Consider the following 24,023-nt stretch of genomic DNA (forward strand, 5'->3'; position numbering starts at 1 on the left):
GGAGAGAGACATAGAGACCCAGCAGGAGGAGAGAGACACAGAGACCCACCAGGAGGAGAGAGACACAGAGACCCACCAGGAGGAAAGAGACACAGAGACCCACCAGGAGGGTGAGACACAGAGACCCACCGGGAGGAGAGAGACACAGAGACCCACCAGGAGGAGAGGGACACAGAGACCCACCAGGAGGAGAGAGACACAGAGACCCACCAGGAGGAGAGAGAGACACAGAGACCCACCAGGAGGAGAGATAGACATAGAGACCCACCAGGTGGGAGAGATAGACATAGAGACCCACCAGGTGGGAGAGACACAGAGACTCACCGGGAGGAGAGAGACATAGAGACCCACCAGGAGGGTGAGACACAGAGACCCACCAGGAGGAGAGAGACACAGACATGACAAGAGAGAGGTAGAAGGTTCTAGGCAGAGACTCAAGAATAAGACCAAGATGTCAACAGGAGAGGGGAGAGAGGTGAGGAGAAAACAAGAGGGTGTGATGGGTGAGGAGAGAGGGAGAGACGGCTGAGGAGAGGGGGAGAAGGCTGAGGAGCGAGGGGGAGAGGGCTAAGGAGAGAGGGGGAGAGGGGAGAGGGGAGAGGAGAGAGGGCTGAGGAGAAAGGGGGAGAAGAGTGGAGTGAAAGGGAGAGAAGGTATGGGGGCAGAAAGTGATAAGCAGAGATTGTCTGGCGAAGGCCAAAGACGTCCCCAGGAAAGGGAGAGAGGGGAGAGGAGTATGGTGGAAAGGAAGGGCAGTGATTGCAGAGGAAGAGGGAGATCAAGAGAGAGAGGTGGGAAGAATGAGAACCTATAAAAGGGCAAGGAAATAGATGAATAGAGAGGGGGGAGTGAGTGAGAGCTGAGGGGAGTATAAAGAAGATGAGATGTGGGGAGTGAGTTAGAGTTCCTAGTCTAGCCTTTCAAAAAGGCCGATCCATCTCTCTCAGGCTTCAGCTGACTGTCTGTTACGGTGAATTTATGCCGTCAGAACTCCCACCCTCAGCAAAGGAGCCCTCCAAAGCACTCTAATTATAGCTAGTATCTTATGAAACAAGGGGATCAGGGCAATGCTTTCGGCTTCACCACGCACAAAGTACAAAAACTGTCCTTCGTCGTATCGTCTTCCCTTTAATAGCGTTCTCACCGTAAGATTCTGTCCTGCGTCCCAAAATGGATTCCTATTTCCTTAATTGGGGAGGACGGGCTCGTGGTAATGGCTGGAGCGGAATAGGTGGAATGGTATCAAATACATCAAACACATGGTTTCCATGTGTTTAATGCCATTCAATTGACTCTGTTCCAGCCATTATATAGAGAGTAGAGTGCAATTTGGGACACAGACAGACAATGTGTTGGATGGCATTGGGTTGTGGGACACTACGTGTGGAGCTCCAGTTACAACTGTTCATTCTGTCATGTGATGTGGTCCAGACTAATGACATGGCCTTTACTGACTGGTGAGCCACATAGCATTTGTCTGATTCCTTTATTAGATGTATTAAAGGGACAGCTCTGCAGGCCCAAATGTGATACTGTAAATACACAAATAAATACACAAACATCTATTTACAGTCATTCAAATGGAGTAATCTCTCTCTCTCTCTCCATCTCTCGGTTACACCCTGGACAAAATGGCCGCCATATCACTTCAGTTTGCTCCAAACTGCAAAACAACAACAATCATCCAACCAGGGGGTCAGAAGGTGAAGGGTTCAACTGCTAAAAGATCACAGCGACAGATGACATGGGGGGTCACACCAGCCCCACCCTAAACCGCTACGTCTCAATTTAGACTGAGGAGCCAAATTTAACCTCACCCCTCTCAAGACAAGTGTTGCTAGCTGACGGGCTCTACAGTAGAAGTCGTTTTGAAAGAGCAGGGTTGAAGTACTTTTGAAAGAGCAAGGGTTTTCTAGAGTGGAATGGACAGCTATTTGAGATGGAATGAAATAAATATACCACCTGCAAACCTGTTGGGTACATTGTTGTTGGCTTTTGTAAAGATTGGTCCTATGCTTACCGAGCACCTTTAAAAAGTAGATGGATAACAGATGTTCCCCTGCATGCTTCCCTTGTAGACTTACACAATGTTTCGTGAGGGTTGTCCCCATGTTTCAATACTTAGCAAACACAGATGAATCATAATGTTGTCCCAATGTTTCCCCAACGTTACCTTCTCCCAGGTCCATAACGGCAAGCAGGGCGCTGCTCTGAGCCTCCCCCAGGCAGTTGCTGGCCACGCAGGTATAGAGACCAGCATCACTGGCCTTGCAATCCCTGATCCACAGACCCCCAACATCCTTCTCCCCAGGCGGGGCCAGGAGATCATTGTTACGGTACCAAAACAGAGAGGGGGCAGGTTGACCCCTCACAGACACCCTCAGGCGGATATCACACCCTGTCCCCACTGCAGCCTTGCGGAGCTTGCGCACGAACACCGGCGGGGTTCGATCTGGGTCCCCTGTTTCCGGAACTACCTGGCCCTGGGAAACTTTGGCCCGTTTGGAGGGGATACCAGGACTGAGGTGTGTGCCGCCTTCCGCCATTTTCTTTGGGTTGGTGCTCATGGTTCTGAACACTTCATGTTCAACAAGTGACAGCCTTTTAGATATGGGATGCAGTTACTGTGTGTATGGAACAATCCTCATGAAATCATCCATTGGTACTTCTATTCCTTAGTTGGTCAGAGGTACCTCTCAGTATTCCAATTTGATCTGGAGTCTGTGGTTACATAGATATACAGTAAGTTACTGTCACAAATGAAATGAACATGCAGCTGCAACGATGAAGTCCACTTATGGAGACGCAAATAAAACACAGAAGGTAACCAATTAACTTATCATCATAAAGTTACCCCAAATCCCTCAATAAATATCATGCCAGTGAAGGGACAACATGCCTTTAACCCAATTATGAACCCTTGATAATGAACTTACCTTGTCACCTCCCAGAAAAATATGCAGTCCATTTTTTTCACATCCTCACAAAGTCCAGTTAAGGTAACAAGATCTGGGAAGCCAAATATTTCATCTGGAACAAATTAAAGTGTCCTCTCTCTGCCTGTCCTCCTGTCCACTGGAGCCCCTGGTGTAAGTCCACCTGGATCATCTAGACTTAGCTGCCACCGCTACAGCCCTTTGAAGGGGGTCTGGGGCTTTGCTTACACCCCACCGAAGAGTGGAGAGAGAGAGAGATCTGACCTATGGAGGCTCCAATGTCACCACTATCCAAACTGGCTCTACTTGGACTCAAGGAGAGTGGCTCTAGTGCACCCACACTACTCTTTTTTTCTTGTCAGGAGTTAAGCTCCCTGTCTCTCCCTCGCTCCCTGTCTCTCCCTCGCTCCCTGTCTCTCCCTCGCTCCCTCTCGCTCCCTCTCACTCCCTCGCTCCCTCTCCCTCCGTGGTCGTGTCTCCTGGTAGGTGACGGGCAAGTACCCCCAGCCTTGAAATGACAGCTGCGTCCTCGATAGGTCACATTTTTTGGGCAGCCCATGTGCCCCTGCCTCTGCCTCTCTCTCACACACACGCACACCAAGCTTGTGTGTGTGTGTGTGTGTGTGTGTGTGTGTGTGTGTGTGTGTGTGTGTGTGTGTGTGTGTGTGTGTGTGTGTGTGTGTGTGTGTGTGTGCGTGTGTGTGTGTGTGTGTGCGTGCGTGCGTGCGTGCGTGTGTGCGTGCGTGTGTCAGAGTAGAGAGGGGAGCCAAGGGGAGTAGATAAATGTGTTCTGATTCATAAGTCAAAGCTAGGCACCCAGCAACATAAGAGCACATACATACTAACAACTACTGGTAGTTCACATACATACTAACAACTACTGGTAGCTCACATACATACTAACAACTACTGCTAGCTCACATACATACTAACAACTACTGGTAGCTCACATGCATACTAACAACTACTGGTAGCTCACATGCATACTAACAACTACTGGTAGCTCACATGCATACTAACAACTACTGGTAGCTCACATGCATACTAACAACTACTGGTAGTTCACATGCATACTAACAACTACTGGTAGTTCACATGCATACTAACAACTACTGGTAGTTCACATGCATACTAACAACTACTGGTAGTTCACATGCATACTAACAACTACTGGTAGCTCACATGCATACTAACAACTACTGGTAGCTCACATACATACTAACAACTACTGGTAGCTCACATGCATACTAACAACTACTGGTAGTTCACATGCATACTAACAACTACTGGTAGCTCACATGCATACTATCAACTATTGGTAGCTCACATGCATACTAACAACTACTGGTACCTCACATACATACTAACAACTACTGGTAGCTCACATACATACTAACAACTACTGGTAGCTCACATACATACTAACAACTACTGGAAGTTCACATGCATACTAACAACTACTGGTAGTTCATATGCATACTAACAACTACTGGTAGTTCACATGCATACTAATAACTACTGGTAGCTCACATACATACTAACAACTACTGGTAGCTCACATACATACTAACAACTACTGGTAGCTCACATGCATACCATCAACTACTGGTAGCTCACATGCATACTAACAACTACTGGTAGCTCACATGCATACTAACAACTACTGGTAGCTCACATGCATACCAGCAACTACTAGTAGCTCACATGCATACTAACAACTACTGGTAGCTCACATACATACTAACAACTACTGGTAGCTCACATGCATACTAACAACTACTGGTAGCTCACATGCATACTAACAACTACTGGTAGCTCACATGCATACTAACAACTACTGGTAGCTCACATACATACTAACAACTACTGGTAGCTCACATACATACTAACAACTACTGGTAGCTCACTAGGAAATAAAACCAAAGAAACGTAATTACTTCTCTAACTCTGCTAAAAAACAAATAATCTCACAATCTTGTGTTTTTGTTTTGCATTATGGAATTCAATTCCGGTTGCATCATATTAGATTATTCATTGGTCATTTATAACCTCATACGTCATTGACAGCTTGTCATTATGACTAACTCTGAGTCACAGCAGTAGGAGAACCATGTGTGCTGGTACGGGATGAATAAACCCCATCTACAGCTCCTCTGTCTGTCTGGTCACCATGGAAACAGACTATATAGGGCCGTGGACTTGGACCAGAGCCATATATTCAGAGTACATCGCTCTGACTTGGACAAAGATCATCCTCTGGTCTAGGCCTCAAGCAGAGCATGGACCAAATGGTGATATGTGCAAAGAGGAGACGTTTTGCTAATAAACAATACAGCGTCTGTCTGTCTGTCTAGTTTACCAATTATAGTCTGCACACCAACGTGCAGTGTTGGGAAATTATTTTTCATGTTGAATTATGTGCACCCAACACTTTGTTAAGAGGTTACAAATGTATCATAAGGATAAAAGAACGGCAGTTCCGATTATTTGAAGGAGCTTTGGATAGAAAAGGCGCCATTTAGGATGCACCTGCGGTGATGATGGGAGCGCATCTGGTGTTTATTTTCAGGCAAAAGTCGCATGGCAACAGAGTTTATCCATCAATCACACGAACTTGGACAGACCGCTCCCTGCTAACTGGCCAACAGTTGGGTAAAACATTTTTAGGTTTTGAACTATGCATTTTATGAAAGTCGGGTTTTGCGGAGGTTTAAACAATATTTAGGCCTATAACTTCGTCGGGTGAAGCCGTTGGCCCAAAGTCAAAACGTGTACAAAAATGTATCCTCTAATTTATTGGCTAAACTTTCTTTCATTTATTGTCTGAATTTCGCTAAAGATACCTTTGTATAAACTATACTGTAACAGTAGTCCTGTGCCTGACCTACATTTATTGTATATTTTCGTCTAAAACAATTGTTTATTTATGCCAAGAAATAAGTTGCGCGTTACTATGGAAATTGGGCTCCTCCATGCGCTCCTTTATTACGACGTCTCTTCGTAATAAACAAACGTAGAATTGGAACTAAAACTTTTAGTTTGCTTATGGACGAAAGCTGGAATAGCTGCTTTAAATCGGCAAACCTCCATCCTCATTCAAAACGTTGAATCAAATCTTAATATCTAGGGATAATTGGGATAACTGAGTGTCTCTTAGGCTACTTCATTTAAAAAAAATATTACTTAACATTTTACTGTTAAAATTAACTGATCTGGGACTTGGAAATTTTTTTGAATGCAAATTCAACTGCTTGTAAAGTAAAAACACAATTTCCCCACTTTCAGGTATGGATAGCATTCAACCCCAGTCTCCATAGTGACAGTTCACGTCTCCAACAGTGTTTGGTCTCCAGGGAAAACCACAGCTCCATCTAAAGCCTCCAAAGTCAAAGTCAAAGCCTTTGAAAGTGCTAAAACTGCGGACTTACACCGCCCTTCAAAACCCAAAAAGGCTCAAGTCCTCCGGGAGTCCATCCTGTTTCTGTAAGCAAATAACCCTGTCAACAGAATGATCCCGAGGATGGTTGGTAGTCCAGACTCACAGAGCCCAGGCCCATCCCAGAGTGCTGTACAGCAGCTGGGCGACAGTGCCAGTCATGCAGAGACCCCAAAGCCCAAGAAGCCCAAATGGGTCATAAGGATCAGAGCCTTCAAGGACCCTGATACCCTCCCACCAAAGAAGAAGCGACAGAGGACGACGGAAAAGAGGCCTGCTGTGCCTGCCATGACCACTGGTTGGTCAGATGAGGCGTCTGGCATCAGGGAGCACAAAAGAGCAGCCAGCCAGAGTGAAGGAGGAGATGGAGACGTCAGTTCACCACCAACCAAACGCTCCACCAGCCAGACAGAGCAGGGAGCTATTGTCTCTGACACTGATATTCACTCCTGTGTGTTTGCACCCACTCACCTATTCATGCACACATATGCAATGTCGCCCACTGAGAAGAATGAGTGTTAAATTTAGGACTTTAGGATTTTATAAAACATTTTTTTTTAAATGTTGCATTACTCCTGAGGATGTTTTTATTCACTATCTACTACTACTACTACTTCTACAAATACTACTGTTATTGCTGCTACTACTACTACTGCTACTACTGCAACTACTGTTGCTACTACTACTACTACTACTGTTACTGCTGCTACTACTACTACTGTTACTGCTACTACTACTACTGTTACTGCTGCTACTACTACTACTTCTACTACTGCTGCTACTACTACTATTGTTACTGCTGCTACTACTACTACTATTAGTACTACTGCTACTTATGCTACTACTACTACTACTAGTACTACTGCTACTTATGCTACTACTACTACTACTACTACTACTACTACTACTACATCTCTCTATATCAGTGGAGGCTTCTAAGGGGAAGGCGGCTCATAATAATGTCTGGAACAGAGCCAATGGAATGTGGAAACCATTCTGCAGATTCTGCTCCAGCCGTCACCTTGAGCCTGTCCTCCCCAATTAAGGTGCCACCAACCTCCTGTGCTCTCTCTGTCTCTCTATACACTGAGTATACAAAAAATTAAGGACACCTGCTTTTTCCATGACATAGAGCCAGGTGAATCCACTTCAATCAGTGAAGATGAAGGGGAGGAGACAGGTTAAAGAAGGATTTTTAAGCCTTGAGACAATTCAGACATGGGTTGTGTATGTGTGCCATTCAGAGGGTGAATGGGCAAGACAAAATATTTAAATGCCTTTGAACAGGGTATGGTAGTAGATGCCAGGCGCACTGGTTTGTGTCAAGAACTGCAAAGCTGCTGGGTTTTTCACACTCAACAGTTTCCCGTGTATCAAGAATGGTCCACCACCCAAAGGACATCCAGCCAACTTGACACAAGTTTGGGAAGCATTGGAGTCAACATGGGCCAGCATCCCTGTGGAACGCTTGACACCTTGTAGAGTCCATGCCCCGATGATTTGAGGCTGTTCTGAGGGAAAAAGGAGGGAAACTCAATATTAGGAAGGTGTCCTTAATGTTTTGTACACTCAGTCTATATCTATCTCCCACTCTTAACATCCAAGACACATCAGATAGCACTGAGGTTGGGCAGAATAATGAAAACCTGGCAATTTGCAAACACTCCTGACTATGAACAGAACTCCCTCGTGCAGCTGAGCCCCAGCTGTGGTAAACTAGTAGACCATCTTCTGGCCACCTTGTTGTACTGCAAGAGCCCTTGAAACAGTCCCATGAACATAATAAATGAAAAAATGTAACTAGGCAAGTCAGTTAAGAACAAATTCTTATTTACAATGACGGCCTAGGAACATGGGTTAACTACCTTGTTCAGGGGCAGAACAACAGATTTTTACCTTGTCAGATTGGGGATTCGAACGAGCAACCTTTTGTTTATAAGTGTTAAATTCATGTTAAAACGCTTCAACCACTAGGCTACCTGCCGCCCCAAACATGAGGTGGATTCCAAACTAAAAGTTACTTCCTACCTTCTATCCTAGATTACTTGTCCTCTTGAAATGTTCTTGAGAGTCATGTTGGGATTTCAATGCATCCTATGACAAAAATACAAGACAGTCAGTATTGATGATAAGAACAGCAGCAGCTATGAGATATGTAAAGATATGTACCCTGACTGCGGTCTAGGAACTAGTTCCCCAGGCCTGACTAGAGACATGTGTGGCTCCATGACTCCACTCTAGTCACACGAGAGAGCAGATCATCTGTCAGAGAGTTGGTGAGTTACGCAGAAGACTGCCCGTCTGCCTGGCCAGTATCACTTTCGGAGTTGGCCAGCACGACCTGGGGCTAAACTTAACTCTCTCTGTATAGAGAAAAGGATGTGTTTGCAAGAGAACGATTATGTGCTTCCGAGGTTATTGTAACTCGGTCTGGTATGTTTATTCCCCACTGAGACAAGCTGTAATATCTGACCTTGTCTATGAAACTGTATTCTGTAATTGCACAGATGCAGCCAGAGCCCCAAGGCTGGAGTTGAATAAAGAAAGCCTAATTGTTATTATTTTCAAAGACACATTAACACACACATTTGTTTGGTGGGAAAGCAGGTGATGAGGGACATCCACATCTGTTGGGTTCATTATGATGAAAAATAAATAATATTGAACCTTTATTTGATCAGGGAGTCATACTGACACCAAGGTGTTGTCTACAGATGAGCCTTATGAAATGACTACAGCAGCACTGTGACTTCACGTGTGATTAGTGTTGTGATCTATTCGGAACACTTTGTGTCTTCTAAGGGGGTTGCAAAGGGTTTGTGAATAGTTTATATAAACAGTTATAACGCATTAGTTCAAACTGTGGTTCATTTTCAATAACTGACCCCAATATCTGTTTATATTCGAGTCATTCAGCAGACGCTCCTATCAGGAGTGACTTACAGTGCGTTCATCTTAAGATAGCTAGGTGAGACAACCACATTTTTGCACTTACAGAGCCTGTAAACCGTTCCATTTCAGACGCCTCTTTCAACCTTGTCTTATCTGGCCCCGGTGTTTTGTCTAATACTTCTCCGCTGCTGAAATCTCATCACACCTCCCACACTAAATACACACACTATGTGTATTAAAGAAAACCTTAACACTAAGGAAAAATACCTCAAATGGTTTAGTACAGTACAAGAACAAAGCAGCCCTTACCGTGAAACGCAGACTGTGATCAAATACATTATAACTTCCAATCACCCACAAGGTCCTACTCTGAAGTCTTCCCTCTGGATTATGACTGCATAACAATAACATAGGGCTCTCTCTCACTCCCTTTTTCCCCAGTGTCTAGATAGGCATGGGTAGGAGGCAATATTATTCCATGACAAAACAATTGACAAGAGAGACACAGTGCTCTGCATTGGCAGAGATGGAACCTCCAAATAATACAGGACTTCATTGACACCACTTGCCCACCGGCTCAGGACAGAGAAGGATCTACACTACTTCACCTCATCTACTGGAAGTTCTGGCACAATCAATTGACCCATTTGGTCATCTTACCAATTATTAGACAAGGATATTTGACCTACTTGGATTACTCGAACTCAAAGCAATTTTCCACCTCGATCTACATGCTTCACAACCCTCCTCTACAGACTGAAGAGATCTGAACCAAGCAGAGTGGTCCTTCTAGCGTCCTCTCCTGTGCCCTGCTACTCCTGTGGACCCAGACCCAGGCCTGCCAGGGGGACGAGCTGCCCAGCCAACAGGCCCCTGACGGGGGGGAGAGAGAGAGCAGATGCGGGGCGAGATCCACCAGGGTAGGGAGGGCAGCCTGGGCACAGGAGGCATCACCAGGAGAGCCATGAGCAAGTCATCCTCTTCCCCAGCTCTGTTGAGTGAGTCCATATCCCTCTTTCTCACGCTCTGATGCCATGTTCCTTTTCCCTTCTCTTTAGTAATCTCTCTTCACTAGTTCACTCCAAAAGTGAAGTTCGTCGGATGTTTTTCCAGACGTCAACAACTGTAGGTTATTTGCTTCCCCATCCATTGACCTGGTCTTATTTCCACTGTCTGCCTTGTTTTTCCAGACTCTACCTGTGATAGCTCAGACTCCCCATCAGAGGAGAGAGCCACCAGCCACTTCACCTACTACTTCCAATCCTCCCTAGACAACCAGCAGTCTGCCATCACCTCAGCCCATTTCTGGTTCTACGCAGGCGAGGGAGCCAGCAGGAACATCACCCCTCTCTTCCTCCTCACTTCAGACCAGCAGCTCCTCCAGGTGGCAGAGTTTCCGGCCAAGACGACCGCTGGACCACCTACCGCGTCGAGCACCACCTCCTCACCGCCCTGACCCAAGGCCCCTCCGGACTCCAGGTGCGCTGCCCCGCAAACGAAGCCAACAACGCCATTCCTCCACCTGCACGCCCGACCTCACGGCCCAGACCGCTCCCCATGGTGAGCTGGCCGCCACCATTCCCTGGTTCCCATCGACCTCCTGATGCGGCCATCGCAGCAGAAGCCAGAGTACAGCGACTGTCAGCGGGAGATGATCAACATCTCATTCCAGGAGCTGGGCTGGGACAACTGGATCGTTCACCCGAAGGTTCTCAACTTCTATCATCATGGCACCTGCTCGGCTTCGGACCGCACCACTGCTATGCTGGGGATCAAACAGTGCTGCGCTCCGGTCCCCGGGACCATGAAGTCACTACGGTTCACCACTACGTCTGACGGAGGGTACTCCTTTAAATACGAGACCCTGCCCAACATCATACCAGAGGAGTGCACCTGTATCTAGGCCTAAAACCTCTGAGAATGGCTCAGTTCTTCCAAGTAAGATTAGTTATACCGGTGTAATCTAAGCCAGGGCAACTGTCTTTGGAGAGCACCTAGGCTAGACCTCTAACTGATAGGCCTGTATTTGTCATGCACCAAGATTATAGAGCAAAATAAAGTTTGTTATTGATACAGCTACACAAGATGCATTTTTAATAAAAATAATTTAAGAAACTGAAATGGGTGTGTAGTGTGTTCTTCCTTCTTGCCACAAGAGGGCAATGCAGACTCAGATGAAGGTGTTTTAGAAGTGAAGTACAGAGGTCTACAGTGAAGTAATCATTCCAAACAAAGATATTGCAAAGTCATTCTGTTCAAATATATTTATTCATGTATTTATATGAAACTAAACTCTACAGTTACAAAAACGACAACTTGGAACAATGTAACCAAAACACTCCAAATATTGAAAAAATATTGGAACGTTAATTTTGTACCGAATAAAAAATGAAATGAACACAGCACACGACACGATCGTTTTCAGTTTCCAACTCAACCATTTCATTATGACAACAGATATGCAAATGTTGGTGCATTTGCCTCCTTAGAATTCCAGTACGAACATAAAAAAAAATATGTTTTTTTTTTAAACAAAACTACTCAGACTAGCGTGAACAAAAGGAAACAGCACAGGAGCAAAATGACAGGTACAGGAGTACTACAGGAGTGTTTAAACAGCATGGAAGAACATTTATAGTCATCACAGGATTCAAGCATTTCCCAGGTATTTATCACATTTGGCCAATTTGTTGGAATGACTAATATACAAGGCTTTAACAATGAGTGGAGTCTCATGGAATGTCAAAACAATTCACTTTGAATTACTAAACCTCTGACAAAAGATGTACAGTTAACATCCAAGATTAAGTTAAAAGCTTTCGTTAAAGAACTGCACTTTTAGAAAACCTCCCAGCACCTTGTATACAACACACATACATGGACGCACGCCCATCCTCATAATGTCTGTGCAAAAGGACATCCCCCGCAGGCAAGTGTTCATTGCGGTTCACTCTGTATCCAGCAACAACAAGCCCTGGCATAACAACATGTGCAGTAAATGCTTTTAAGACTTTGTTGAGCCTCGCTCTTAAAATTGGACCGACTAGTAAACCTTGTCAATAGAGAGGAGAGGGGGGGTTAAATTAAAGCTTACACTGGATGAGACCGATTCACCTGACAGAATACAGAAACTGACCGGAGAACACTTTGGAACGGAATGACTGCGAAACAAATTAAAACAAAAACGGACAAACCGAAACACCTTTGGGCAAAAATAAACGGGGTGTCGACTACATCTAGAAGGCTGTGCTTCAGCGACAGACACTTCCAAGGTAGGGTGTGGGGTTTCGGCAAGCTGAAACTTGAGACCAAAGTATTTGGAGGCTCTCAAGTCGAATGAGTCAGACGCTAAAAGGAGATTTGTACTGTAGCTTTACGGAAGCTTGGGGAGCTTTACATTTAAGTTGTCCCTGGCCCTTAATACTGCAAGGCACTACATCTCTCTCACAACCACACTCGTCAGTCTCTCAGTTGTCTGGCTGTGTCCCCATGTGCTTCCCCATCCGTGGAGGGCCAGTCGGGAAGAGAAAGCAGGCAGTCCAGCAGGCATTGAGCAGGATTCAGGCATGTACTCCTGAGGGAACAACATGTTAGACAGGAAATAGAGAGATCTCTAGGTTCTCTACTACCTCATGGGAACAAACAGTATTGTGGGGTTATAAAGGTTAATGTCATTCTGTACAGTAAGGCAGTCATTCAAAATGGCTTAAGGAATCTGGAACAGGTTCAAATAAACACAATGTCTGAAAAATACATATGGCGCCTTCTTCAATCGCTCTTTTTCTAGGACTGATGAAGCTAGAAACCTTCCGTCATATTGTTTTGACCCGTTCAGCAGTCAGACACTATTTCACCTCCTTACCTTTCTCGCTGGCTGCTGCCTGTTTCTCCTGAGCGAAGTTGAGTCTGTTCTGCTCTGCAGCCGTGGTGTTGTTCTCGGGACTGCTGCTCCGTGACGGGGACCCCTGGCCCTCCTCGTTCTGGTAGGCCAGGTCCAGGTGCTGCTGGGCCATTTTCAGGTGCTTCCTCAGCCTCTCCAGGTCTCTGCTGGACGCCTCGTCCCCCAGGCTCTCCCTCCCATAGTCCCCCGCCAACGGCTCTCTGAACTCTGCCTTCAGCTTGCCTGACGGGTCCTTCTTCCCCAGGACCGTGTGGTACCCCGGCGGGGCCGTGGGTACATGGCGGGAACTGCAGAGGGACCCCCGGGCCACGGGGGGAAGAGATGGGTTGGGTTGGCGTCTGGCGCGCCCGCGGAGGGTGTCGCGGACCCCGCCGACCCCGAGATGGAGAATCTCCAGGAGGGTGAGTGTGGTGCAGAGGAGAGAAACCACGTACATGACCAGGAGGAAGATGGTCTTCTCGGTGGGCCGCGAGACGAAGCAGTCCACCGTGTGCGGACAGGGAGAGCGCGTGCACACGTAGGAGGGCGCCACCTCGAAGCCGTAGAGGACATACTGGCCTAACAGGAAGGCCACCTCGAAGGCGATGCGCGAGATCAGCGACCACACGTACACCTTCATCAGGCCGTCACGCGCGATCCGCCGCCGACCGTCGTGCTTCTTCACAGAGCCTGGAGATGGGGCAGAGACAAATTACCTCACGGACAGCATGCCACAGGGCAAGTCAAAGAAAAGGGACAGGTGTGATCCACACACAGTTTTAAAGTAAAAAGTAATTTCCCTGGTGACAACTTTATAACCAGCGTGAATGAAAAGAGTGAAGGAGGTATGAAATGAGTCAGTTTGTGTAGAGAAGCTGTCCCTCACCCTACCTTCTGTCACCTTCACTTTGTCCTTCTCCACCTCGATCTCCTCAGTGATCATGGGGTCCTCCTCTCCGTTGTCCTCTGCCTCCTCGTAGTCCCGCTGTGCCCCCCGGGTCACGATGGGCATTCTCTTCTTCCCGGCGCGATGAAGAGGCCGGTACTCAACATCATCCATGCGGGCGATCTTGTGCATGGCAAAGCCCAAGTACATGATGGTAGGGGTGGTGATCAGGATGACCTGGAGGAGAGAGAGGGGGAGTTGATGGTAGACAGGGAATTCAAAGTCCCTGAGCGATCGCTTACAAGTACATAAGCAGTTAATGGTTTATTTGTGTCAAAAGGTTATACATCCCATCTGTTATGGCTACACACACCTTATAGTTACTTCACCCTAACTTGAGAAAACATTTACATATGCTTGCTTGACTCAGTCTCACCTGGAAGATCCAGAAGCGGACGTGTGAGAGCGGAGCGAAGGCGTCGTAGCAGACGTTCTCACAGCCGGGCTGCAGCGTGTTGCAGACGAACTTAGCCTGTTCATCGTAGTAGATGGTCTCGCCCCCCACGGCCGTCAGCACGATGCGGAAGATGATGAGCACAGTCAGCCAGATCTTCCCCACGAACGTGCTGTGGTTGGAGATCTCATCCAGGAGACGCGTCAGGAAGCTCCAGCTCATGATGAGGCCTCAGCAGACACCTGGCCAGGGGGCCCTCTCAGCTCTGGGGGGGAGAGGTGATGTTATTTTCAGTGTGACATTTACCTGAAAAAGCTGTTTCTGGTGCTCCTGGCTCATCTCCAGATGTTCAAAGAGAGAAAGAACACCCTGATCATCATGTCAGTTATGGAGGTGGGGTTGGACGAGTGTTAGGAGCAAAAAGGGTAAGCTTCTTAAAACACACCATCCACATCAAGATAAAACAAATCATGCCATTCAAGTGAAGAGATGTCAGCAGAGAGAACTGGCTGCCTCCTGTACAGAGATATCTACACACTAGATCTCCTGTACAGATCCATTGACACAGACTGTAGATCAGAACGCCACCATGCGATACACACGTGTGGATGCGTCACCCTGGGAGAGGTACAGATATAAAACCAAGACAGCCATACTACAAAGTGCTAATACAGTAAATCATAACTTAGTATTAAGTTTCTAATCTGTTAGTTACTGTGTGAACTACAGGGGAGGTCCAAACTTCAACACAGTCAAATTATTTACAGGTCCCTACTGTAATACTGCTGGAAATCCACTTGACATGTTAGATTCTTTACCACGATTCAACCAAGCCTGGTTCTTCAGTTAAACCAAAACATAACATCCATATACGACTTTAAAATCAGATGCTGCAAAACCAGTTCTTATTGACCCCTGAACATGAACTACGAATTGAAAAAAACAATTAACTGAAAGGTATGACTTAGGCTTCTTCTTCCTGAAAAGGAATTTTAATTCCCTTTCTGACAGGACCGAATGAAAAACAGCCTCCTTGACCCCAACCTCACTCTCCAGAAAAATAACACTTGAGCAATATTTGATTTGCTCAACAGGGGGCACCACTCCATCCACAAGGTTCATCAATGATGAGCCATACGTGCATATAAGGAGGGCACAGGGAGGGTTGGATGTTGACACCCACACTCCCAGGTTAAACATTATTATAGGAACCAGAAGAGCAGGCGCCAGGTGGAACGGTATGACCTAGTGGGAGTACTGTGGTAGAAGTACCACGAGATGAACGTGTTGCAACGTCCATGTCTCACACCCAGGCTTCAGATCTATGGCCATAGGTTTCCTTGTGAAGGACTTAACAAGTGTGGTTTCTGGTTTCATAATATGCTTTTTGCTCTGATGTAAAAAGGAGGTTGTTCATTTGGAACCACAAAAACAACAAAAAAAAAAACGGTATTTTTATAGACTGAACTGCTAGTGAACTATGTATACTGTCTGGTGGACCGGCCCAACAAAAATAGATTCTTAACAGTTGAAAAATACCTAACACAAGTCAGTCCGTACTGTATCACATGGTACCATAGTGGATTGTGTTTCACACCTACATTCTTACAGCGACCTGTCATTCCAAACCCCATCCTGCTCACTACCACCTCTAAAGACTGGGGTCGGCAAGACACAGCAAGCTGGGACTTCACACTGGGCAGAGAGGTTGGTGCAGGTCAGAGAAGCAAGGCAGACCAGATGGGAAAGCTTAGCAACAGCAGGATAGAAAGACAAAGGACTGGAGGGGGTCAGCTCGTAGAGTCACAGTATTTACCAGGACAGTGAATTATGATAGATGAGGAGGCAGGTCAAGATAGAAGCTACTGCAAGGAAATACATTGTCCCCAGTAAAATGTGTACAGACATTGTAATGGCATACTGTGTACATAGTGAGCTCCAGAAGTATCAGGATAGTGGATTGTTTTGTTGCTTTGAATCTGTACTCCAGCACTTTGGATATGAAATGATACAATGACTGAGGTTAAAGTGCAGATGTCAGCTTTACTTTAAGGGTATTATTGGGTGAACCGTTTAGAAATTACTGTACTTTTTGGACATAGCAGCGCAGCACACCCCACCCCATTTAAGGGGAGCAAAAGTATTAGGACAAATGCACTTGTGTATTAAAGTAGTAAAAAGTTAAGTATTTGGCCCTATATTCATAGCACACAATGACTACATCAAGCTTGTGACTAGAAATGTGTTGAATGCATTTGCTGTTTCAGATTATTTTGCGCCGAATATTAATGAATGGTAAATAGTGTATAGTGCCATTTGAGTTACTTTTTATAAATACGAATATGATACGTTTCTAAAGCGCTTCTTTAATGTGGATGCTACCAGGATTATGGAAAATCCTGAATGAATCCTGAATAATGATGAGTGAGAGAAAGTTAGACAGAAATATAATGCACATCATATCTGCACTTTAGCCTCACAGCCATTCCATCATTTCCAATCCAAAGTGCTGGAGTACAGCAGCAAAACAAGAAAATGTGCCACTGTCCCAACACTTTTAGCGCACAATGTATTTGACATGCTGAACCTGTCTAGGAGTGTTCATCTAAAATCAACAGTCATCATTACTCATCTTCATCAATCATCTCCATTTACCTTGCTGACTTTCTAGTTGTTCCAAGAAACAATAACTAGCCCTTCTTTCCCACACGAGTCATCTCTGGATTCAAATATCCCAGAATACATGTGGGTGAGGTGACACGACAAAGTCCTGATCTAGCGCCAGTACCTGAGGGCATACCTCGCCAATCTGCCATCTGCCATCCATGGCATTGCCAGGTCCTCTCAACTTGACCTTTGAAAAAAAGGTGCACTCTTTTCCAGAATGGGTGCAGTAAGCAGATTTAACCAGGCCTATTTGACAATCACTCCGTACAACTGAATCAATGTCTTTCCTAATTTACCGTGGCAAATCTGTGGCAATTAACCCTACACATTTTCACTGGACAATGTTTTTGTTCTTAATGATCACATGAAATAGAAAAAGTAACAACTTGTCTTAATACAGTATGGTAATTATTTGGAGAAATAAAAACTCCCTGAACTGTTCCATCTAAAATGTACCCAAATTTAATTGTAGTTTCAAGTAACTTTTAATAATATTCTAATTATAACATTAAAGATTAAATGTTTTGTAGGAAATATAATCCTATATTCTACAATAAATATTTTCGATCATTGGGGCAGAAGTAGAGAACGTAGACAGCTGTCTGGTATCAGACTCTTGACACGGTAACATGAGATCAAGTGATCGGCTGGTTTATTCTTCTGGGTTTTTAGTTGCAAGCAAGTTTGTTTTAAACACACGGGTGCAAGTGATCTCCTGTTAGTAGATATGCAATGGACCCCGCATATTTAACAAGGCTAAACTGAACCTAGATTAGCACTCCTACTCTGAGACACTGTATGAATATGTTCAGTGAAAATCTCAGTGATCTGATATTGGATCCTCGTCTCCATTTCATAGTGTACTTTGAGAATGCAACAGCCATTGAAGATGACAGGTATGATCTAGCCATTGTCTAAAATGTCTCAGGTCAGTAGAACATCCAATGTTACATAATGGTCCATGTAATCAACCCGCTCTTCAAAACAAAAAAACACCGTCCCAGCAGCCTAAGCATTGTGCAAGAAAATGGGTCAGCCAGCTTTCTTATGAATTTCCTTCTGGCTTTGAAAAGCAGTGGGTACCACCTTCCCAATGCGTACCATTTCAGCTTTGATCAATTGAGGCCTAGCCTACACCTAACAGGCATGCTACACTGCTCATGCCAGCAAAAGCCATGTGTCCAGTTAAGTTCCGCCAACACATAGGGGAGAATATAAAAATAGGCCAAAGAAACCTAGAAGGCCAGCATCCTGGAGTCACCTCTTCACTGTTGACATTGAGACTGATGTTTTGCAGGTAGTATTTAATGAAGCTGCCAGTTGAGGACTTGTGAGGCGTCTGTTTCTCTAACTAGACACTAATGTACTTGTCCTTTTGCTCAGTTGTGCACCGGGGCCTCCCACTCCCTCTATTCTGGTTAGAGCCAGTTTGCACTGTTCTGTGAAGTAGTACACAGCGTTGTACGAGATCTTCAGTATCTTGGCAATTTCTCACACGGAATAGCCTTCATTTCTCAGAACAAGAATAGACTGATGAGTTTCAGAAAAAAGTTTTGTTTCTGGCCATTTTGAGCCTGTAATCAAAAACACAAATGCTACTGCTCCAGATACTCAACTAGTCTAAGGCCAGTTTTATTGCTTCTTTAAATCAGAAGAACAGTTTTCAGGTGTGCTAACATAATTGCAAAAGGGTTTGCTAATGATCAATTATCCTTTTAAAATTATAAACTTGGATTAGCTAATACAATGTGCCATTGGAACACAGGAGTGATGGTTGCTGATAATGGTCCTCTGTACGCCTATGTAGATATTCCATTAAATCTGCCGTTTCCAGTTACAATAGTAATTTACCACATTAACAATGCCTACATTGTATTTCTGATCAATTTGATGTTATTTTAATGAACCAAAAACATTTGCTTTTCTTTTAAAAACAAGGACATTTCTAAGTGACCCCAAACTTTTGAATGGTAGTGTTAAAACATTTTTTTTAACTACACTGAACAGAAATATAAAGGCAACTATTTCAAAGATCTCACAGAGTTACAGTTCATATAAGGAAACCGGTCAATTGAAATAAATTAGGCCCTCATCTATGGATTTCACATGACTGGGAATACAGATATGCATCTGTTGGTCACAGATGCATATGGGCCTCAGGACCTCATCACGGTATCTCTGCATTCAAAATTGCCATCAATAAAATGCAATGGTGTTCAATGTCTGTAGCTTATGCCCACCCAAACCATAACCCCACCATGGGGCACTCTATTCACAATGTTGACATCAGCAAACCGCTCACCAACATGACGCCATTCACGTGTCTGCGGTTGTGAAGCTGGTTGGACGTACTGTCAAATTCTCAAAAACAGAGGCGGCCTATGGTAGAGAAATGAACATTCAATTCTCTGGCAACAGCTCTGGAGGACATTCCTGCAGTCAGCATACCAATTGCACGCTCACCCAAAACATCTATGGCATTGTGTTGTGACAAAACTGCACATTTTAGTGGCCTTTTGCCCCCATCATAAGGTGCACCAGCGTAATGATCTGTCAGGTGGATGGATTATCTTGGCAAAGAAGAAATGCTCACCAACAGGGATGTAACATTTGTGCAGAACATTTGAAAGAAATAAGCTTTTTGTGCATATGGAACATTTCTGGCATCTTATGAAACATGGGACCAACACTTTTCATGCGTTTATATTTTTGTTCAGTGTAGTTTATTGGGGAGGCAGATAAAGCATTTATCAAAATCAATAACTTCTGCATGTGAAAACAGAATCCTACTCATTACTCCATGTGTTCACCTAGTCACCTTTGTTGAGACAACTTCAGTGGCCAGAGCTGGTCACCTGGCTCACGCCCAGGTGGCAACCGGTTCCAAAACGAATATAATCCCTTTTCACCCGATGCAAACTTCTTCCAGCGAGGTAACCCGTGCCAGATAATCAAATCACCTATCAGTGACAACCTAGGCCTGGCATTTAAAGTAAACCCAAACAGCAGGAGAACCCTAGACTAAATGGACCAGTAAAGATGGCCACCTGATAGGCTAACATGTGGGTCATATTTGAAAGGTTAACACACAAAAACAGTTGAGAGAGTGAGAGCAAATAAGCCTATTAAACACTCTTCTCAAATCAACAACTGACCAAGACAGAGTAGCTCATTCTCATCTGGACCAAAACTCATCCTAGGCTACTGAGCCAGCAAAGGAATTTGGTTAATTACAAGTCAGTGAAGTAAAGACGGGGGATGGGAGTTGAGCAGTGCAGTGCAGAAGGCCTGGTAGTGAAGGTATCCGGTCAAGGTACAGCGTGTTAACATTCCTTGGCCTCTAACCAAAAACTGAGATGGCCCATGGTGTAGGCCGAGGGCACATGCATGAAACCACTGACTGCATGCTGTCGGTCACACATGGCAACCAATAAACCTACAAAATGCCAGTCATTGAACTTCACTGTGTCACTCATAGAACGGTGACTTTGTGCATGAAATGGACTGTGTAGAAGGCCAATGAGCCGGAGAATTTAGATTAGGCTTGTTAACTCACCATCAAGCGTTTCATTAGCGACTAAATTGGCTACATGCGTGTTAAAATGAACTGCTTAACGAGGGGTTGATATCTTGATTGATAAAAAAAAAGCTGATTTTAAGACTAAGATGATGAAGATAATGAAGGCCTAAACAAAGTTTGACATCATGGCAGGAAGGCGTTTGGTTAAAAAATAGATGAGATGGACAAATCCATCATAAACATTGGCCCGTAACAGTTGTTGATACACTCAGCAAACAAGATTAGAAAACAACTTGATTCCGAACAACCATTTAATTGTAAATTCTGAATTTAGATTAAATGAATACAAAAGTAGCAAACCTAAGAGCCTTGGGTCAAATTGCCCAAGAAAAGCTAAAGATCACACGATTGTAGCTTTGCTGACTGCGCGCACACAACTATGGTAATTTAGGGGACAAAAAGTATCGTTAAACTTTGAGCAAGGATTGATAGGCAACAACTTGTGGAAGGAATACATTGACACTAGTAAATTAAACTGCGAGTAAAGTTACATTGAGCGTTTGTGAACCTGGTAAAAACGTCTCAAAGGATTATGGGTCTCCTCGCAAAAACTCACCTTTAAGGCTCAAAACTGTCCTTCTTGTTTTCAGCCTTAATTCCCCTCGTAGCCTCTCCAAATGATCAACAAATGTTCTTTCTCCTCCGCGGCTCTTTCATAAACTACAACCCCCTCTTTTTTTAACCCATTCGGCGCTTTGTGGTACCATGTGACCCCTGCATCCATGTCGGGGCCCCAAACACATTCATGCAGGACAAAAGAAGAGTCCCGAAATCCTTTTTCTCCTCCTACCATACCTCCACGTAACCCTGCCCCGTTTAGGAGGCCCTTATCTGAAACTTGAGATATACTAGCTGACTAGATACTGTTAGCTGTTTACTGTAATTAAGTAATGTAATTCACACTTTTTTGTATAATTTCATTGTTATTCTCAGATTAATTAAACAAAGAAAGTCAGAGGGTTAGGAAATCAATAGCCTTTTAAATCTCTACAATCAAAAAACACAATAGGTAGGCACAGTTAAGGATCTGCTTTAACTTTATGAGGTAGTTATATTGAGGTAGTTATCCACATGTCACAATTTAGGCTACTTATCATCAGGGAAATGAAATATGAGAAATATATATGAGAGAGAGAGAGCGGGGGAGATAGAGAGAGAGCATTTAAAGAACAATCAAAATGTGAGTGCTCCTTACGTGTGAGGTAGACCCTGCTCCAGCTGCTCCCTGTCTTGTAGGTTGTGTAGATAGGGAGAAAGAGTACATTATAACAACATGCTCCAGCTGCTCTTGTAGGTTGTGTAGATAGGGAGAAAGAGTACATTATAACAACATGCTCCCTGTCTTGTAGGTTGTGTAGATAGGGAGAAAGAGTACATTATAACAACTAACAACATGCTCCCTGTCTTGTAGGTTGTGTAGATAGGGAGAAAGAGTACATTATAACAACATGCTCCAGCTGCTCTTGTAGGTTGTGTAGATAGGGAGAAAGAGTACATTATAACAACATGCTCCCTGTCTTGTAGGTTGTGTAGATAGGGAGAAAGAGTACATTATAACATCATGCTCCCTGTCTTGTAGGTTGTGTAGATAGGGAGAAAGAGTACATTATAACAACATGCTCCCTGTCTTGTAGGTTGTGTAGATAGGGAGAAAGAGTACATTATAACAACATGCTCCCTGTCTTGTAGGTTGTGTAGATAGGGAGAAAGAGTACATTATAACAACTAACAACATGCTCCCTGTCTTGTAGGTTGTGTAGATAGGGAGAAAGAGTACATTATAACAACATGCTCCAGCTGCTCTTGTAGGTTGTGTAGATAGGGAGAAAGAGTACATTATAACAACATGCTCCCTGTCTTGTAGGTTGTGTAGATAGGGAGAAAGAGTACATTATAACAACATGCTCCCTGTCTTGTAGGTTGTGTAGATAGGGAGAAAGAGTACATTATAACAACATGCTCCCTGTCTTGTAGGTTGTGTAGATAGGGAGAAAGAGTACATTATAACAACATGCTCCCTGTCTTGTAGGTTGTGTAGATAGGGAGAAAGAGTACATTATAACAACATGCTCCCTGTCTTGTAGGTTGTATAGATAGGGAGAAAGAGCACATTATAACAACATGCTCCCTGTCTTGTAGGTTGTGTAGATAGGGAGAAAGAGCACATTATAACAACATGCTCCCTGTCTTGTAGGTTGTGTAGATAGGGAGAAAGAGTACATTATAACAACATGCTCCCTGTCTTGTAGGTTGTGTAGATAGGGAGAAAGAGTACATTATAACAACATGCTCCCTGTCTTGTAGGTTGTGTAGATAGGGAGAAAGAGTACATTATAACAACATGCTCCCTGTCTTGTAGGTTGTGTAGATAGGGAGAAAGAGTACATTATAACAACATGCTCCCTGTCTTGTAGGTTGTGTAGATAGGGAGAAAGAGTACATTATAACAACATGCTCCCTGTCTTGTAGGTTGTGTAGATAGGGAGAAAGAGCACATTATAACAACATGCTCCATGTCTTGTAGGTTGTGTAGATAGGGAGAAAGAGTACATTATAACAACATGCTCCCTGTCTTGTAGGTTGTGTAGATAGGGAGAAAGAGCACATTATAACAACATGCTCCCTGTCTTGTAGGTTGTGTAGATAGGGAGAAAGAGCACATTATAACAACATGCTCCCTGTCTTGTAGGTTGTGTAGATAGGGAGAAAGAGTACATTATAACAACATGCTCCCTGTCTTGTAGGTTGTGTAGATAGGGAGAAAGAGTACGCTATAACAACATGCTCCCTGCTGTTCCTATCATACAGTTGTAGAGCTGGACCAGAGCCAGATCAACCCTCAGCTCAACACTGTGAGAGAATGGCTGTGGGATTCCACACCAGCCCAGCTGTGTGCCTATGTCCGAATGGCCAAAGAATGTCCACTCTAGTTATGTAGCTATGTCTAATATGTATTGTAAGTCTACTGGGGAAATGGAATATGCATTTCTGTCACTCGTGTGGTAAACTAACAATATCCTTATTGATAGCACAGGAGGTTGGTGGCACCTTCATTGGGGAGGACGGGCTCATGGTAATGTCTGGAGCGGAGTCAGTGGAATGGTATCAAATACATTAAACACATGGTTTCCATGTGTTTGATGCTATTCCATTTCCGTTCCAGACATTATTATGACCGTCCTCCACTGATTGATAAGATTGTGTATTGTGTGTTGTGTGTCATACATAGCAAGATGCCAGTGATTCAACGTCTACAGCATCTTAAACCCAAAAGCTTACCTTCCAAGTGAGT

The 24,023-nt window shown here is 44.4% G+C and overlaps 2 protein-coding genes and 1 pseudogene across 6 annotated transcripts in view; 1 reads left to right on the forward strand and 2 right to left on the reverse strand.

Annotated features, from left to right (window-relative positions):
• LOC115196320 (striated muscle preferentially expressed protein kinase) overlaps positions 1–3,355 on the reverse strand; it is a 57,659-nt gene extending 54,304 nt beyond the window's left edge. For 4 of the 5 annotated variants that reach the window (XM_029757043.1, XM_029757042.1, XM_029757041.1 and 1 more), the window contains exons 1-2: positions 2,937–3,355; positions 2,174–2,721 (exon numbers count right to left, since the gene is read on the reverse strand). In XM_029757043.1, the coding sequence (XP_029612903.1) occupies positions 2,174–2,567 (394 nt within the window). In that variant the 5' untranslated portion in view covers positions 2,568–2,721; positions 2,937–3,355. Of the gene's footprint in view, positions 1–2,173; positions 2,722–2,936 lie in introns of those variants that run through there. The other variant, XM_029757044.1, reaches the window with a different exon arrangement.
• Positions 3,356–10,206: 6,851 nt separating this feature from the next.
• On the forward strand, positions 10,207–11,192 carry LOC115195159 (inhibin alpha chain-like; annotated as a pseudogene).
• A 321-nt stretch (positions 11,193–11,513) lies between these two features.
• LOC115196323 (gap junction gamma-1 protein) lies at positions 11,514–21,533 on the reverse strand. The gene is made up of 5 exons (XM_029757048.1): positions 21,288–21,533; positions 14,467–14,749; positions 14,036–14,267; positions 13,127–13,834; positions 11,514–12,838 (listed from the first exon to the last, which is right to left on the reverse strand). Exons 2-5 carry the CDS (start codon positions 14,704–14,706, stop codon positions 12,825–12,827), a joined length of 1,194 nt encoding a protein of 397 aa, XP_029612908.1. The 5' UTR covers positions 14,707–14,749; positions 21,288–21,533; the 3' UTR covers positions 11,514–12,824.
• Positions 21,534–24,023: the final 2,490 nt, after the last annotated feature.

This window comes from Salmo trutta, chromosome 6 (assembly GCF_901001165.1).
Source record: "Salmo trutta chromosome 6, fSalTru1.1, whole genome shotgun sequence".
NCBI classification, from domain to species: domain Eukaryota; kingdom Metazoa; phylum Chordata; class Actinopteri; order Salmoniformes; family Salmonidae; genus Salmo; species Salmo trutta.